Source organism: Cornus florida, unplaced genomic scaffold (assembly GCF_030987335.1).
Source record: "Cornus florida cultivar Cherokee Brave unplaced genomic scaffold, ASM3098733v1 CherokeeBrave_3.0.0_Hap2_Chr10, whole genome shotgun sequence".
NCBI lineage: Eukaryota > Viridiplantae > Streptophyta > Magnoliopsida > Cornales > Cornaceae > Cornus > Cornus florida.
This window is the reverse complement of record NW_026775580.1, coordinates 83404137-83422943: the sequence shown is the minus strand read 5'-3', so window position 1 is coordinate 83422943 and position 18807 is coordinate 83404137. Positions and strand designations below refer to the sequence as shown.

Here is an 18807-nt window from a genome sequence, read left to right as displayed (position 1 = left end):
AAAAGCGCGTTTAAGTAAAGGTAGGAATAATAGCTTTTAAAATTACGTTAAGGTAGATGTTCATATTTTTAGGTAACGAATTTTCTTTTAGTCAATTTAATCCCTTTATATTTTTTTATAAATACAATTATATCCCTTCTACAAACAAATAACAAACAATATGAACTTTGTAACAAACTAAAATCCTAATTTATTTTGGGACTCTCCAGCCTTCCAATCTTAGTTTATTTTGGAACTCTGAATTATATAATTGTTAGATATTTAATTTTTAATAAATTATGATTTGTAATTTATTTTTAAAATAACTATAATACATTTATACTATTATCTTAAATAACAAGTAATAAGATTATTAATTGTGGTTAAAGTGTTTAGTTATATTTTGTGAAATGTTGTCTATATTGTAAAATAGTATATTATTAAATTTTATTATTAGATAGCATATGAACAATTTTGCTTATTTTATTACCGGAAGATCCCATATCAAATACAAATTAATCACCATAAAAATGTGTTTAACTCATTTATATTTTAGTATTCAATACAAATTCGATATCATAAACAAAATATGTGATATTTAAAAAAAAAAAAAAAATCAATACAAGTTGATCTTTATAAATTATTGAACTCAATGAAATTTTATAATATTTAATATTAGGGAATTAGCATATGTTTAGTGTACGGGTAATATAGTAAAATTAGTAATAAAAATGCTTTAAGCAACATTATTACAAAAAAAATAAAAAAAGTGCTTCAAGTATAAAAAATGTTTTATATAATGTGTCACCAAACGCTTAATTACGTTTTACTGACCGCACTTTTATAACAGTTTTACTATTAAAAGTCCTTTTAAGTGTAATTATTATAGGGAAGATCAATCTATGAGGAGAGATAAGTGTAATTATTATTATTATTATTATTTTACCAAAAGCAATTTTAAAATACAGAGTTAGGACACACAATTCTTTTCAATGGATATCGTTCTTACGTTTTTAGTGTGCGCTCTCGCTTTGGTACTCATCATTTGTAACTTAATTTTGTCACGAACTATTTTCAAATTCGTTCTTGAACTCACCCTCACTCTCCCTCTCACTTTAGGTGGGTTAGAAACTGAGTACAATGATAAAAGAAAGATAGGCCACGCCTCCTGATCTGGATCACCCCGATTACATTTAATAGCCGACCGTGTTTCAGTTGGTTGGAACCCAATTCAGCGATATACCATCTACATCAGCTGAAGTCATGTTCACCGTATCTTTACAATTATGGCCGAGAAGGAAGCTGGAGGGGAAAGAGATATAATACTCCTACATATCGTTCTAGCTAGGTTCATATTCAAAACTTAATATTCACAAATGAATTCAATTTACCCTTTTTTTTTTTTTTGTAATAATGTTTAGAAAACCTATAACAATTTTATTTGATTCTCACCCATACTGAAATTTTCTATCAGTGTGTTTTTATTTAGAAGATTTATTAGATAAAATTTTTGGCAGCATGCTTTTAACGTTTAGAAAAAAGAGGAACCTATTTCAAAAATCTTAAAAATTCATAATCACCATGTTTTAATACTATATTAGAAAATCTAGAATAAAAAAAAAAAATTTCAATATGACGTCTAAAATATGCTAGTTCATAGGATTTAAGTTTTATTATAGAAAGTTTTCAAACTTCACACATTTCATTCTTAAAGCTTAAAAATCTTTATATTTACATCATCAAGTCATTTTGGTCGTAGTCTCCTAGTGCTGGATATCGGTGGTGTCTGAAAAACAAAGAGAAAACATATATATGCTTTTGCCCTAGTATTATTATACAGACGGTTTTTATTAAACTTAATTTTTGGGTATGCCAAATAAATCATAATTTAGTTAATTACATGACTTCTAAAAGTAACTCCATGAGGTTTGTTTTAAACTAATTACTCATAAACAAATATATTAGGATTAAAAATAGACAAAGTTAGGCCAGATCCTTCTTAGTTTGGCCCATCGACAGCTGAGTATAGTCCATCAAATATATTTGGGCCAAATTCAATACTGGACCAATCCATTTCATTCAAAATTTGTTGGAAGGGCATATACGTACTTTCAAAACCAAGGGCTTTTCCTCGTGGTTTCAAAATCCTACTGAGAATCTCTCACACCTTCAAAAAGGGCAAAACACATCGAAACATGAAGCAGCAAACTGAACACACTTACTATTACAGTAGAGGATGGGCGATCGCGACAGAGGTCGCGACCGAGATCGGGACAGGGACAGGGACAGAGACAGAGACAGAGATAGAGAGAGAAGAAGAGATAAAGACGATCGAGAACGTGATCGAGACCGCAAGGACCGTGAGCGCAGCAAACGCTCTCGCACTCGTTCGCCGGACCGCACCCGGTCGCGTCACACCCGTTCTCGTACTCGCTCGCCGGACCGCCACCGCTCAGGGACCCGCTCCCCCGACCGCGCTGGGCGGCGACACCACCGTACTCCCTCGCCGGACCATCCGCGCAAGCGCCACAAACGCGGCGAAGAAGACGACAAAGACCGACAGAGAGCGGCGGCTGCGGTAGCCGAGTTTGTGGACGGGATTGCGAGGGAGCAGAAGCAGCAGAAGGGTTCCGCGGAGGGAAGTGGTGCTGATGGGGGTGGTGATGTGGAGGTAGACCCAGATGAGATAGAGATGATGAAGAAATTGGGGATTCCGACTGGGTTTGATTCGACGAAAGGGAAGCCGGTGCCCGGAGCCGATGTGAGCGGAGTGAGGGCTGTGACAAAGCGGCAGCCGAGGCAGTACATGAACAGGCGGGGCGGTTTTAATCGTCCTTTGCCGGCTGAAACGAATCGTCGTTAATCTGAATCTGTTGAGGTTAGGGTTTATTTGTCCATCCCTCTCTGTAATTGTTTACTTGTTTACTTATTGGCTTTGATGACATTATATAAAAACTGTTTTTAATGATTAGAATTTTAATTCGTTGAATATTTTTAGTTTTTGTTTTTGTTTTTTTGGTAGTGGTTACGAGAACTGTGAAGAAGTACTGTAATTGAAAATGGAATTATTTATTTTGCTCTATTATGTTCTACCACGTTTCAATGTTTTAATGTATCATTTATATTTAACAAATGAGGCCACTATTCTCTCTCTGAAAACGTGCATTTATGGCTTTAACTATACTCGCTAACAAATATGTATATTGGAAGATGAGGTTGTTCTTATAGCATTTTAATTTTCTGTTCTTGTATGTTGCAATTGAAAGGTTGCATATTATAATCTGATAACATGTGGTTTGAGTGACCTTGTGGGCTTAGAATGGAATGACATAGATGGGTTCATGTAGCCGTAGCCTACCCAAATGCTTGGGAAAATGTTTTGTTTATTGAATTTTTTTTAGATATGATATTCTATGATAAAAAGAATTATCATAATTTGATTTTGATTTCTTTCTCCCTTTTTTGGTTGATGGAGCCCTGTTTGGAGAAAGTCTATGATAGCTACCTATAGAACTAATATGGAGGGTTTTAGAAAAGAAATGAGTGACAAAGGAATACATTGACACAATAAAGGATATGTATGACGGTTGTGTGACCATAGTTAGAACACATGCAGGGGAAATAAGTGAATTCCCAATTATTGCAGGCTTACACCAAGGGTCAATATTAAGTCAATATCTTGTTGCCTTGGTTATGGATGAAAAACAATGGGTCCTTTGAGAGACCATGGGGACAGGATCATGTGGGGGGATATAGTTACTGGTACATTAGTATAATAGTTCACCTAACTAATCCTACCTTATGTCAGTCCATTCTTATTTTATTGTGATTTGGTATAAATGTTAAGTTCTTGTTTTTCGTGGTTGTCATTGATCTTATTTGCTGATGATATTGTCTTAGTTGATGACACTAGAGGAGTTAATGCCAAATTGGGGGCTTGGAGAGAAGCTTTGAACTAAAAGGGTTTAAGATAAGTCAAAATAAATTGAATATATGGAGTGTAACTTTAGTAAATGTAGAAAGACAAATGATGAGGATATAGTGACGATTGAGAATCAAGAGGTACAAAAAAGTCAACATTTTCGTTATTTAGGCTTAGTTATTCATAATGAGGGAAAAATTGGAGATGAGATTACTTTTCAGCAAAAAAATTGGAGATGAAATTAAACATAAAATCAGGATAGGATGGGTTAAATGGAGGAGTGCGTCTAGTATATTGTGTGATAGGCATATACCCTTGCAATTTAAAGGGGAATTCTATTGAACAACTATTAGACCAACCATACTTTATGGTATCAAATGTTGGGCAGTTAGAAAACAACATTTGCATAAAGTGAGTGTGACAGATGTGTGAACGTTGAGATTGATGTGCGGTAAGACTAGAAAGGCTAAATTTATAAGATCACATTCCGGAGTTGGTTGGAGTAGCACCAATTAGATGTAAAATGAGAGAAAATCGATTAAGATGGTTTTGACTTTTGACAAGTGCAAAGAAGACCTTTTAAGTGTGCCGGATAGGAAAAGTGACATAGTGCACATTGAGGGTAATGCTAAGGGAAGAGGAAGACCAAAGTTAACTTTGGTAGAGTTAGTAAAAAAAGACACGAGAGCATGTGAATTGATGGGGTTTTTGGCCTTCAATACTGTGGAATGGAAACATATGATTCATGTGTCAACCCCAAGTAATTGGGAAAAGGCTTGTTGTTGTTGTTGTGTATTAGCATATATGTATGTTTGTTAGCCCTGCATTTAATGAAAGAGCATATCCAAGGCAACTTGTCCCATCAATTGGTTGGCATCCATGTTTGTTGGGACATGGATTGCCACTTGTCAAATTTTCAAAGGACTCAGAGGTAACTCATGTTAGCAAGTAATACAAATATTGCCACTTGATAACTTTTTTATGGACGAAACATGGAAGAACACTTATCTTGCAAGACTTGTCAACCCGTGCAATTCTCCTATAAATAGAAGTCTTCTCCATCACCAGTGCAAAACATCCACCCACACTCAACACAGGCCCAAGACTTATCTCCTTCAAGTTCTTGAAACTTTATCTTTCCTTGTATTGTTTGGTCACCTTGTGGCCCTTGATTTGCAGGCGTGCTGGAGTTTTGGACCCGGACTCATGGTGTGATTGTAACACATTCCCTTGGGTCGGCCATGACAAACGACAACCTAAGTGAGTATGGTTGTCCATCAAACGATTGTGAGGAGGCAAGGGAGGTATTTCTTGCGGGGTTGTAGCTCATGCCTTAGTAACATCGACTTAAAATTTCGCATTGTGGTTGTTGGTGATCAAACATTACGAACATAAAGTTGGTGTTAAAGTGTACTGTGCATATGAATATTATGGAGAATACCTATATTGCAAGGGAGATCGGAGATGGAGGTGATGGTGGATAGTGTTGTGGATAGTAAGGTTGTGGGGAATACCCGTATTGAGATGGAGGCGGAGTGTAGTAAGAACACTAGCATGACAAGGAGATGAATAAAGATGAGATTTTATATTAGAATTAGTATGAAACCAATCATATTCTTCATCACTTGAATACATTATTTTTTGGACTTGAAGATTACAGGAGTGGAGAGAGAAAGTTACACAACTTGAAGTTATAGTACAGCCGTACAAGTAATGTAAAGTTGCATGAACGTGTGTAAAGTTGTAGGAACTTGAAGGAGATAAAGCCTTAGCTTGTCTTGATTGTGTGTGAATCATTTTTACTGTTGGAGAAGACTTCTATTTATAGGAGAGTAGCATGGGCTCTCAAGTTTTGGGAGATGGGTTTTCTTCCTTGTTTTGTTCGTGAAAAAGTTGACAAGTGGCAATACTTGTGTTGCTTGCTCACACGGGTTTCCTCTGGGTCCATAAAAAACATGACAAGTGGTAGTCCATGTCCCAACAAACATGGTTGCCAATCAATTGATGGGACAAGTTGCCTTGGAAATGATCTTTTGTTAAATGCAAGGTCGACACACATACATACGGACGTTCACACACATGTATAGGATCATTGTCTTGGTTGGCCATTGGATATAGCTTGAGGTCAACCATATCGATTCTCTTTCTCCATTTTTTTATTATAAGCTACCCCTGTTACTTGATTTTTTTTAATTATTTCTAAAACTACATCTCGCGATAAATTTGTTCATTTTCTTACCTTCTATATAACCCATCGTACTCTTTTTACTGGTGCATCTATAGTCTTGGTTTTATGTGTCAATACCGTCCAACTCTACATTCTCTACTTTTCTCACCAATGAGTGCGACTCCTAATTTTTCTCTCTCGTTAGTAACCATATCTCTTCTAGTCACTCCGACTATCCATCTTTAACATTCTAATTTTCATTACATGATTTTGTTGATTTTCGATTTTTTTTTTTGATTTTTATTTTAAAATAAAAAGCGTAATATTCTGCCCCATATAGAATAGTAGGGCTAACGACTTTATTATAAAATTTCCCTTATAACTTTATTTGTATTTTATATTTTTTTGTCACATAACACGCCACTAGTTTGTCTCCATTTTTTGAATCTTGATCCAATTCTACTAGTTATATCACTATCTATTTCTCCATTCTTTTATAAAATTGATCCTAAAAATCAAAATTGGTTATTTTGAATAATTACCATCAATATCTGATTCTTAACTTAAATTTACATTCCATTTTTTATAAAAGGTGTAGGTTTTAGCATTGGAAAATGATTATCCATGAGTTGGGCATGGAAGGAGAGGAATCAGCATAATTATAATGTTACATATACATATCTATACCTATGCATACACATATGTGATGTATCTTTATTATGTCTTTGTCTAAGTTAGATGGGTGATTATTGAATGTTGTGATTCATATTTTGCAATTTTCATAATATAATTATAGTAAATTATATTAATTGGTCATACAAATTTCATAATTTAGTTATAGGATATTACATTAATTTGTCATAAAGTACTTTTTTGTAGTATGCATTTCAATGTCTGTATATATACTATTTCTATTTTCTGTGTCCTTATCCTATTTTATATTGTTATGTTGACTTGCCCATGCCGTGTTGTGTTTGTTATGTGGTGGTGGTATCTATGCTTCTTCATACCTTTGATTTGGACGGATCTGCCCATGGAAAAGGTTAACAAAAGAGATTTGATGAAAAAGGGGTTGTCGATGACTATGGGGGCTGTTTGGACCTCTGCAAGGCCATATGGGCAGACCAACACATTTTTTGGGGCAGTTTCAATGAGTCTGTTTCGACCTGAGGGGACTCATTCCCGATTGAGAGTGGACCAACAATCAATATATGTCATTTGTTTTTTTGGCCAAATTCCATTGTTTAGGGCTTTATTTTTGCATTTTTTCTGTGCTATAGGAAAACCACCAATTTTTTATAGATTTTTTAGTTGTAAAATCGGACTCTGTTGAGCTGATTTTGGGTATTTATCTACGTTTAGTGATTAGGTTCTCTCTCTCTGTTTCCCTTTTCTTTTCCTTTGTGATATTTAGAGAGTGCCATTTTGGGCTGTTTTTAGGATTCCTTATGCTGTTAGTTTTTCTTTACTATTATAAATACATGTACTGTAGAGCAGATTTACACCTTTTTTTTTTTAATCAATATATATATATATGGTAAATAGCAGATTTACACATTCATTATTAATCAATAACATATCCTAAACTTTAGATTCAAATTTGTTTTATTCGTTCGTGAACTTTTCATAACTTCTGCTTCATCAAGATCTTTAAAGCTGTCTAATTTTTCCTTTGTTATAGAAAGGTTTTTATTTTTAGTTTTTTGGGATTGGGATTTGGAGGATGAAGTTGAAGTTCTATAGATGCTCTTTTTTGGTAGTGATATATATATATTGTGGGACAGGAATTTGAAAACTTCCAGAATATTAGTGATTTTTCTTTTTATTGGGGAAAATATGTAAGTCATGTTTTTTATAGGACCCGGGCCTCGAACACTCAACCTCCCCTTTGGGGAGGGAGGGCTTAGCCAATTCTAATCCCTTTATTTCTGAAGATTTGAATTTAAAGCACCTTTGTTTTATTCTGTTTTTTTTTTTTTTTTCCTTCCCCCCCTATATATGTATGTGTGCATATATTTGGGGGAGGTGGAAGTTTACTTGGTCATTGAAAAACCTGGGTCTCAGGGACTTCGTTGTTGAAGAAGATTGGAAAATAGATGTGTAGTTGGCTAAAGAATCAAACAGGGTGGTTGGATTTAATGGCACTGGATGAAAGTGTTCTATGACTTGGCTGTGCTGTAGGTGCATAGCTTCGGTTTATTGGTCACTACTGATGTGGCAGATTTCCTGGTGACGAGAGGCTCATTTCCAGCATTTCCAGTTTATGCTCATCTGGTTCACATAGTTCTGTAGTGATTTGTTTATATTAGGCTGTTATTGTTTCCTTCTTTTGAAAGACTGGTGGTCCTTTTATTTTTTTCTCTCCCTCTTCTTTCTAAATGTAATTTATTATAAAAAAAACTAGAAAAAGAAAAGAAAAGTTTGTTGCTTAGAAATTTTGGTTAATTGTGCCTAGGGAAAAAAAAAAGTAGGGTTATTGTGAAAATTGGCCTGATTATTTTTATAAAAATTCATCTCTTAAATTTCCGTAACTATGTCTTCCACTAATAGGGTGCTAGATTTTGAAGTAAATGTTCTTTGACCAATATCAATCAATATGTTCATTACTTATCCAGAAAAAAAAAAAAAATCATTATGTTCATGCAAACTCAAGCTAATAAAGGTGTCTTGTAGAAACCTGGGAAGAAATGAATTTTGTGGATTTGGAGTATATGCCAAATTCTGAGGGAAAAGTGCTGAGTATTCTTGTACTGTTTTGGACTTTGAGATACTACGGCCCATTTTAGGAGTGGTTGTTACTTGTTGGTTGTTTTGTTGTTCAGAAACTAGTGAGGTGTTTATTTCTCCATATAATGACTTCATGTAGAAACTGAGTTCTCTTGGTGAGTTAGTGTAGGAGTTGTCTAGAATTTTTGGCCTTTTTTTTAAGGACATTAGGTCACCTGTTATCTATGAGGTGCGAATGAGTTGGACGCTCTGATGAACTATGCAGACGGTTTGTATTGGTAGTATTCTGGTGCCAGGAATGATAATTTGACTTGCATGATTCTTGAATGGCATTACTAGAAAAGTCCTTTCAAATGAAGCTATTAAGACCCAGAGGTTATCTTTAGGTGACAAATGGAAGAAGAAATCCTAAACTATGCCTTTTATGTAATTACTTCTATTATTTATAGTTAAGAATAAATTCTTTGGAATAGGATTCAGAGATTTTGCATGATTATCACAATTATTATGAAAAGTTTGCATATATTTTAAGAATTGTGTGATGATTGAACAGAGGCATGGCGCAATTGTATGGGGGCAGGATAGCATGATAGCATGATTTCCCTTCCATTATTCTTCTCTATCTAAGCCAAGTATTTTTTGTTAGGGTAAGACTATCGTTTGTCTTTGTTGTCCTTGCTCTCCGTTCGAAATATGATTACAAATTTTTTCTTGTAACCCACAAAAAAAAGAAAAGAAAAAAAGAATTGCATTACTCAGGATAAATCTGGAAATGCCAAATTACAAAAAAAAAAGGTGCATCACTAGGACAAATTTGGAAATGCAAATCTTTTGACATATGGCTGCATAAGTGGACACTTTTTATCTTTATGTCGTACTGTTATAGAGAAACCTTATTGCTTTGCATTTATATAAACTCTGTTGATAGGTAGCATTAATCTAAGCTTTTTTGTTTGAGTTAATTTGTACTGGTGGAGCCCCACTCCGCTCCTAATGGAATGGGTCTGTGTGCATTCTGATCGGATTAGTGGCTGGTTTTTGTGAAGAGAGTCAAAACCCCTAACCCACCCGATTAGTAATAAATATATGTTCTATTATTGGCTTTTGTCTCTTTCTTTTCATTGTTTCAGTTACTTCAAATATCAACTACAACGTAGTTAAGAAATTTGTGATTATAATTGTTAATATTTTATGATTGAAAATTTTCTTTAGAAAAAAGTATTCATTACGGGGTGATCTGAACCCGCCCTGGCTGATTGACTCTGATGTCGGGTAGGTTTGGAAATTATTTTGCCTTTGCGGGGTGGGTTTGGATAAGGGTGACCTGCCCTGCTGACATCCCTACTTTTTTTTTACCACAACCGAGGATCTGAAATGTTGTATTTATCCAAGATGATTGTCATGCAAGTGTTTTTTTTTTATTTTTATTTTTTTAATCATCAAGTATGCACTTTTAACAGATGGGAAAGCATTTGCTAGCATGGAGTGGATGAGGAGGAGATATTTGGTTCCCAAATTCTGTTGATGGAACTCAATTGCAAGAAGCCATGTTAGAGTCCCTGGAATTTTCCCTTTGAAGATGTATTGATTGTACTCTATATAAAATCCCAAATACGGTTGGATTGGAACTTCCATAGTGTTGTACAATCTGATTCTATTGAATTCTTTCGAGTCCCCATAAAGATGATGATGGATGCTTAGATTATCATGGAAAAATTATGCAGATGCTTGTCTGGCAGATATGTGATGAGATCATCCTAGCCACTTCATCTATTGCCGGTTACGGACACAAATTGCATTACGAATAATGAATTTGAGAAGCCACAACCACCAAAAATGCCAGTAAATTCTCTTCTATTATGGATGATAGGCTTGACTTTGTCATGAATTTATCATTCACGTAGATGGTGACTAAGGTTATTTTATGAGGTTTTAGATTCTCTTATATATTGTCCAATTTAGGGTGAAAAGAATCCCACATGTCATGATCCTTTTTTCATTCCCTTCCTTCCTATCCACCTCAGTATGCATTCCCCTCCTTCCTGCCCGTCTCTCTATTATAGACGAACTATTACGAAGTTCCAAAATGTTTTCTTTTATCTTCTCTTCACTCCTGTAATTTTTTTTTTTTTTCCTTCTCCTTTGTAGTCTCTACTAAACGCTGTTGGAAGAATGAAATGGAATGCATTTGAAGAAGGTTATTGTGAATCCAAGTTTAGATCCATATTTTTGTAACCATATTTAAATTCGACCCACACAGATCAGTTGAAATGTAATTCAAGCCCTAAACATCATTGAAGACCCTGTGGTGGAAATAATGGATTTGTAACTGATCAAGGCAAACTCAGATTCCTAGGCTCAATATCTATACCAAAAACCGCCCCTTCCGAGAAGGCTAGAGCCCCAATCAAATCAATCATACTACCAATCCTAAGATAACATGGAAATAATTTAATGATAAGACTCTCACACTATACATTCTCAAAATTTAGAGTTTAAATTTTCTCCAGACCACTCTTAGGACAGAGGCTAGATATGTCCGGTGGTGAATTATAAGGAGCTCTAACAAAAATAAAAAATGCATGGTTAAAAAAGAAAAAAAGTTGGGCAAGTAGTAGTCGCAACTCGCAAATTATGCAGAAAAGCAACTCCACAAACAACTTGTAGTAAGTAATTATTGCAATTGAAACCTTAAAAGATCCCTCCACAACGAGTCAATTATAAATTATTGCCAAAGAAAAGGACAGACAACGAAGGAATAATGAACTTGAGAAGTCACAACTCCCCAAAATGCCAGTAAATTCTTTTCTATTATGGATGATAGGCTTGACTTTGTCATGACTTCATCATTCATGTAGATGGTGACTAAGGTTATTTTATGAGTTTTTAGATTCTCTTATATACTGTCCAATTTAGGGTGAAAATAATCTATCCACCTCAGTACACATTCCCCTTTCCTGTTCACCTCTCTATTTAGACGAACTATTACAAAGTTCCAAAATGTCTTCTTTTATCTTCTCTTCACTCCTGTATATATATTTTTTTCCTTTGTAGTCTGTACTAAACGCTGTTGAAGAATGAAATGGAATGCATCTGAAGAAGATTCTTGTGAATCTAAGTTTAGATCCATATTTTAGTTCCAGAAGTCATATTCGGATTTAATCCATATAATCTGAACAGGATTAGAAGAAAGTAGAGTATGCTTGATTTGAGTTGGATTTGAATTATTTGTCTTTAACCATATCTAAATTCGACCCAGACAGACCAGTTGAAAACATAATCTGAAGACCCGGTGGCGGAAATGATGGGATTTCTAGCTGATCAGAGGCAAACTCAAATTCCTAGGCTCAATATCTATACCAAACACCGCCCTTCCGAAATCAAATCAATCATACCGCCAATCCTAAGATAACATGGAGATGGTTTAATGATAAGACTCTCACCTCACATTCTCAAACTCAAAATCTAGAGTTTGAATTTTCAAGAGACCAATATTAAGACAAAGGGCTACGTATGTCCAGAATTATGAGATGTTTTAAGAGACTCAACACTATCATCAATGACACGAAAAATAAAAAATGCACTGTTAAAAAAGAGAAAAAATTGTAGTTGCAAATTGTGGCGAAAGACTTTTTCATTCTCTCTCTTGGAGAGAACGTTGCTTTTCCAAAACAAGGGGTTAGAAGCCACAAAACAATGGGCTATTATAATGTGACATACACAAACAACTTGTAGTAAGTAATTATTGCAATTAAAACCTTAAAAGATCCCTCCACAACGAGTCAATTATAAATTATTGCCAAAGAAAAGGACAGACAACGAAGGAATAAAAGGATTAAAATAGAGAAAAGTGAAACACTAAGTGCTCTTCGTAGATGAAGGGTGAGTGAATCTTCAGAGCACTCAGGAGGTGGGTTTTTGAATGACAAAGGCCATACACTGAACCTGGTGCTTGTTGTCGAATGCCAAACAGCGAATATAAGCATTTGGGTATGCCTTCTTGCACTCATGAATCTCATTCAGGACTTGAGAGGAGTCATTGCACCCAAACATAGGCAGCTTCCACAGAGTCCAATACCTCCCATCATAGTAACCTGGAATTTGGCTATTGTCCCTGTACACATGCCCCACCTTCCATGGAAAAGAAAAAAAAATTAGGAAAACCCAATTGTTAAAAAATCAAATGTATCTTACAAAAAACAACAAAACTAAAACAACAATGATTATATTTCAACATGCATATCGGATGAAAAATCTATATATCACATGGGAAGAGTGGCAAAAACATTTACAGAAAAAAAAAAAAAAAAAAAAAAAAATGAAAAGAAATTCATCTAAATATTCTTATTTCCTAATCTTACCGCATCAAATTCAAGGCAAGGGATCCATTCGTTTTTGATCATGTAATCAATCTGCTTTGCGACCGAATCATCAGAGAGAGGTGGGAGGTATGAGAGTGTCTCAAACTTCTTGTTATCAATTGGATTCCATGTCTGTTAATTTAGCAAGAAAAGGAAGGAGATAGAGCAAGTAATCAAAAGTACAAATGGAAATGCATAGCGACTTTGCAATGTTTCTTATTAAGATCATACAAACAGGGATACAATGAATGCGGAGTGATTTTTAAATTTCTATTTAGATCACATTACCTTCATGCAGTGAGTTTTAGAGCCGTTTGAGATGGTTTTCCGGCTCCATCCTATCGAATCCTTCACAGGAAAAAGCTTTGACGGGTTGGGTTTCAAGCCAATATAGCCGGAACCGGCAACTGGGGCAGAGAAGACACCGGCAGACATACTTCTCTGAGCGGGTTTCAAGAGAAAACCGAGGGAAAGAAACAGCACACAAGGTGGTATCACAAGTGACTAATAGTTTAATTTATGTTGATGGAGGAAATGGTTAGAGAAAAAGACAAAGAGAGTGTGGGTGATCGTGGCCTGACGTATAATTTGTTAGGGTGAAAGGGGGTATTGAGATGAGTACAAGGTGGGGAGAGTTTTGTTAGGCATTATAGCTTTGTTTTCATCACCAGCTCCTGCTTTTTGATTTCGTTCAGCGCCCACAGTTCCCTTGGAACACACAGACCGTTTTAGGACCCACCACAGAATGGTGCCACTTGGGTAGTTCTGTCACATATCTCCAACTGTTTCAAATAAGGGGAATGGTTTGTGAACCAAAGATCCAAAACCGAATGCGAGAGGGGCTGGTAGGTCCCACATCAGCCATGTATCATTACTCTTCATCTAGACTCGGAGATGATTTCCCAGCAATTTCTTCCTTGCCAAACAGAAACTATCTTGTCTGATTGTTGATTGCAAGTCAATTTGATCAATGCACTTGCTATAGTGGTGGTATCCAGAAGTAGCTTCCAAGAAGTGCCTGATTCCACCAATAAACTAATTAACAGTCTCCATCAATGAAGCTCAAAGTGCACCTTAATTCAATTGATCAGACACAGTGCATTAGCTGATTGAGCTGTGGGCTAAAAGCTTAAAGATGCACACCATATATAGTGTCTTTCAGCTACTGTAATGCTATAGCTGGTATTGATCCAAAGATGAAGAAATCAACTCCAGATTAAGACGATTCACATGTTCATAAATATCCTTATATTGGAAATGAGATTTGTCGTCAACTATAAATCTGTGGACAATCCCATTGATCTCAATAAAACTCCAAGCAGTAATTGTAACTACTTTCCTCTCTTTCATCATTTTCCTCAGCCTCATCACACCTTCCCAGCTGCCCATAGTGGCATACATGTTTGCTAGAAGAACATACCTTCCACTATGATGAGGCTCTAATTGAATCAGAATCTTACCTGCCTTTTCCCCCAATTCAACATGACCATGCATCAGACATCCGTTAAGCAAAGACCCCCATATGGCTCCATCTGGTTCCATTGGCATACTATTTACCAAAATCTCTGCTTCTTTGATACGTCCAGCCCGTGCTAAGAGATCAACCATGCAGCCATAGTGCTCAATCACCGGCGAGATACCATAAAGTTTATTCATACGTCCAAACAGTAACCACGCTTCATTCACCAGAGTTTTGTGATTACAAGCAGCAAGTACTCCAACAAAAGTAACAGCATTCGGTTTAGGACCGTTTCTTTCCATCTCCTTGAAAAGATCAAGCCCCATGTCATTTCTGCCATTGATCACACATCCCAATATCATAGCACTCCAAGTAGTTACATCTTTACAAGGCATCTTGCAAAAAATTTGTTGCCCTATTTCTATGTTCCCACATTTAGCATAGAAATCTATCAATGCAGTGCCAATCTCGAGTTTGTATTCTAAACAATTCTCATCTATAAAAGAATGAACACCTTTCCCTTCTTCAAATGCACCTACTTCTGCACAAGCATTAAGCACGCTCACCAAAAGTGACTGATTAGGCTTCACAAACGCACAACTCTTCAACTTGTGATACAACTCAATTGCCTCGTTGTAATACTCATTCCTAACATACCCAGAAACCATTGCACTGTAAGAAACATCATTTCTTTCAGGCATCGCATCAAACAATTCACGAGCCTCATCAACAAGCCCATTAGCACAATACCCACTAATCAGAGTCGTCCAACAAACCACATTCCTATTTGAACTTTCTTCGAACACTTGACAAGCAACTTGCATCGCTCCAAATTTAGAGTACATATGTATAAGTGAACTAGTAACATAAACATCAGAATCATGCCCAAACTTCAAAATCTGGGCATGAACTTGATACAGTGAAGTCACACAAACACACGCTTTTGCTAAAATTGGGAAAGAACGCGCATTTGGCTCAACACCATTACTTCGCATTTGGACAAAAACTGTGAGACCCTCTTCAGGTTTTGAGCTTTTTGAGTAACCCATTATCATGGAATTGAAATCGAAGATGGTGGGGCCAACAATTTGGTCAAAGACTATCTTCGCATAGTTCATGTCACCAGTTTCTGGTACAGCACAGAAAGCTAAGATTTTGCTTGTTATGTAGGTGAAACGAGCGACGCCAAGTGTGATCACTTGTGCATGAACTTGTTTCAGTTCATTCATGGTCGAGCATGTCTGTAGGAGACGAAGAAATGGTATATTCGAGATTGATTTCAACAAGTTCGTGGTACTCATGACTACTTTTGAGTACAACTCTTGTTGGACAATGCAACGCCTGCAAGTTCGCTCAGCTTCGCAGTAAATTCCGTACTCTAGTCACTTGATCCAAATTAACAATGCTCAGTCAAAACCACCTAGTTGTATTTTTTATTTTTCACTATTATTATTTTTTATTTTTTATGATACATGAGTTTAAATAATTTTTACACGGAATATGTTGCACTGAATTGCAGATTTATTATTTTTAATTAGTTATTTATACAATAAATAAGAGAAAGGAGCCTTCTACTTGCTTGTATTTTGTATAAATAACCGAACAAAAATATTTTGTTAAGCAATTCTTTTACATAAGTATCATCATGCTCTTAAGTCTTAACAGAAATACTAAATACTGTCATGACGGCACATATTGAATACGTGAACTTTACTGTGAGATTCACAAAATTTAAAGACTCTACTTGCATAGTTACGACTGATAGCACAACCCTCCTTTAATAGTCATATAATGCACTAAAGACCTAAGGCATCCATGTGCTGTACGTGTGGTTTGGTGAGAATAATATTGTTAAAAGAATAGACCATGTTATTAGATATGATAGTCTAGCCTAAAATCCTAGGATGGATTGGATAAGGCCAAAATTTGGTTCTCATCAATTTCTCCACTAAACTATTAGTCCTGTGAATCATTATGGTATGATCAAAGATTGAGCTAGTCTTTGTAGTGCTGTGGAGGGGCTTGTTTTATGCTTCAAACCCTTAAAATCAGTCGTTTCCACACTCGTTTAATGCTTGTTTCTGTTTATTTTGCTCTACTAAAAATGTCTGTCTTTTATTTTGGACTTTGATCAAATTATCAAGCAGGGAAAAGAAAAGATAAGAGATTCAGCACATTTGTATTTTCTGGGGTATCTCTTCATCTGACTGACATAAAATTAATATTGAATGATAAAAGCGCTCATATTATTCCAACTAAAAAAATGTGCAATTTACTTTACACACAGGTACAGGCATAAGAGCCACATAATAAAACAAATGGGAAAAAAACTTGTTACTGAAATTATTTAATGGACAAATTAAGAAAATAAGAAACAGAAAATTTTACTGCTGTCATAAACATCAGGCTCCCCAAATCCAATTAACACAACCTAAAATTAGAACATGTAGATCCAACTCATAAACTAGATTAAGAATATATTAAACAGGTCTTGCAAACAAGCCTAAAGCTGAATTTATAACAGTAAAGCATCCATCTAATGTTAGATTATGTCCCCTCACATACTTGGACTCATCACTTGCCAAAAACACAGCAGCTTCAGCCACATCTTCGAGCTCAAGACTCACCCCCTTAAGGTTAGTATAAAGGCCAGAGGCTGCTTCTTTATCCATCTTGAAGAAATCCATCCACAATGGGGTCACGATGAAGTAAGGTGAGATGCAATTCACACGAATACCAAACTTCCCAAGCTCTGCAGCAACATTCCTGGTCAGTCCCACCATGGCGTGCTTTGAACTCGTGTATGCATGAGAAGTAACACCACCAACACTCAGAACAAACACTTCCAATTGTGATTATGCTACCCTTTCGTGCAGGAATCATCACGCGAGCAGCGTGCTTGGTGCCTAAGAAGACTCCTGTTAGGTTGACGCTAATGACATGCTCAAATTCAGACTTGTCATTGTCAAGGATGCTGGTTTTTGCTTCGTCTGCAGCAGCGGCATTGTTGATCATTATGTCTTGGCATACTGATTGAGCCAAGTAATCTTGGATATCTGCAATAATGACTTTGGCCCCATGTTTAGTGAACACTCTAGCAATGCACTCTCCAATACCTTGAGCCCCACCAGTGATCAGTGCCACTTTACCTTCCAATCTATAACATATCACAGGGTTTGCACCCAAAAATTAAGCAAGCAATCTATACATATATATATATATATATATATATATATATAGTAATTAAGTTTTTCCATTGTTTAGTATATGTCGAAATTTTACAAATAGGTAAAACCTAACATGAGGTACTATTCTAAGAAAATTATGTACATCTGTATATTAATTTATATGGCGAAGTGATGCATGTGTTAAAAATGGAAGATTAAAACTGTGATTCATTTGGTTAGACCGTAATTTAGAGCAACTTAATTAGTGTATACCTTGGTGCAGCAGAAGAGACTGCGGAAACACCTGCCATGTATATATGGTTGAAATATTGAACAAGACTTGGTTTGAAACTTGCGTGCTGCCAAAAGATTTGATGTCATTTGGCATGATATAGCCTCCTTATACAGGCACACACCAACCAAATTCTACCTACCATTAGTCTTAAATAATTCACCTTTCCTGTTTAGACCATTTGTGGACCAACGCCTCTACTTGCTTTTATACCATCTCTGTAACCATAATTAACATATTTTACACAAGGTCATGAGTTACAGATCACACGATCTTGTCTACGTGATTAAACATTCCACAAGAAGATAACCATATCAAATGCAAATTGTCTGCTAATTAGTGGTCATAAGCAATCAACCGTAACAAAAGAGTTTTTTTTCCCTGTAATTTCCCTAAATCACCATTTTATTAAGCCAGCACAAACAACCAGCAAATTCCTATTAAGAATCTCCATGTCATCAATTTCCCTCTATTTCTTGATTTTTGAATGAGCACTCAAACTAGAGTAGAGCAAGGCTAGCATATCGAGCTCAAGCCATGGATCACTAAGATTAAGAGGAAAAATCCTCAACAAAAGAGACCATGATATATATATATATATATATATATATATATATATATATATATATATATATATCAGCCAAACCAAAGCCAAGCAAAACAACAGCAAGGAACCACTAACAAACAACCAGATAAAAAAAACAGCAAACAAAGCAGAGGTTAATGAATCCCA

The 18807-nt window shown here is 35.7% G+C and overlaps 3 protein-coding genes and 1 pseudogene across 3 annotated transcripts; 1 reads left to right on the top strand and 3 right to left on the bottom strand.

Annotated features, from left to right (window-relative positions):
- The first annotated feature begins 2159 nt into the window (after positions 1-2159).
- LOC132279391 (uncharacterized) lies at positions 2160-10477 on the top strand. The gene is made up of 2 exons (XM_059781349.1): positions 2160-2857; positions 10256-10477. The coding sequence occupies exon 1, from the start codon at positions 2216-2218 to the stop codon at positions 2840-2842; it is 627 nt and encodes a 208-aa protein (XP_059637332.1). The 5' UTR covers positions 2160-2215; the 3' UTR covers positions 2843-2857; positions 10256-10477.
- Positions 10478-12411: 1934 nt separating this feature from the next.
- On the bottom strand, positions 12412-14279 carry LOC132279454 (ribulose bisphosphate carboxylase small subunit, chloroplastic 3-like). The gene is made up of 3 exons (XM_059781435.1): positions 13445-14279; positions 13157-13288; positions 12412-12926 (listed from the first exon to the last, which is right to left on the bottom strand). Exons 1-3 carry the CDS (start codon positions 13589-13591, stop codon positions 12699-12701), a joined length of 507 nt encoding a protein of 168 aa, XP_059637418.1. The 5' UTR covers positions 13592-14279; the 3' UTR covers positions 12412-12698.
- A 30-nt stretch (positions 14280-14309) lies between these two features.
- Positions 14310-16152, bottom strand: LOC132279453 (pentatricopeptide repeat-containing protein At5g66520-like). Its single transcript, XM_059781434.1, has one exon. It carries the CDS (start codon positions 15914-15916, stop codon positions 14330-14332), a length of 1587 nt encoding a protein of 528 aa, XP_059637417.1. The 5' UTR covers positions 15917-16152; the 3' UTR covers positions 14310-14329.
- A 759-nt stretch (positions 16153-16911) lies between these two features.
- LOC132278020 (secoisolariciresinol dehydrogenase-like) lies at positions 16912-17804 on the bottom strand (annotated as a pseudogene).
- Between the last annotated feature and the right edge of the window lie 1003 nt (positions 17805-18807).

Bases quoted from the DNA above. Each gene is read 5' to 3' on its own strand.
- LOC132279454 (XM_059781435.1), bottom strand. From the start codon at position 13,591: ATGTCTGCCGGTGTCTTCTCTGCCCCAGTTGCCGGTTCCGGCTATATT. The intron at 13,289-13,444 runs GTAATGTGATCT...CTAAATTAACAG, and splicing joins CTAAAACTCACTGCATGAAG to ACATGGAATCCAATTGATAA. The intron at 12,927-13,156 runs GTAAGATTAGGA...TTTCCATGGAAG, and splicing joins CTTGCCTTGAATTTGATGCG to GTGGGGCATGTGTACAGGGA.
- LOC132279391 (XM_059781349.1), top strand. From the start codon at position 2,216: ATGGGCGATCGCGACAGAGGTCGCGACCGAGATCGGGACAGGGACAGG.
- LOC132279453 (XM_059781434.1), bottom strand. From the start codon at position 15,916: ATGAGTACCACGAACTTGTTGAAATCAATCTCGAATATACCATTTCTT.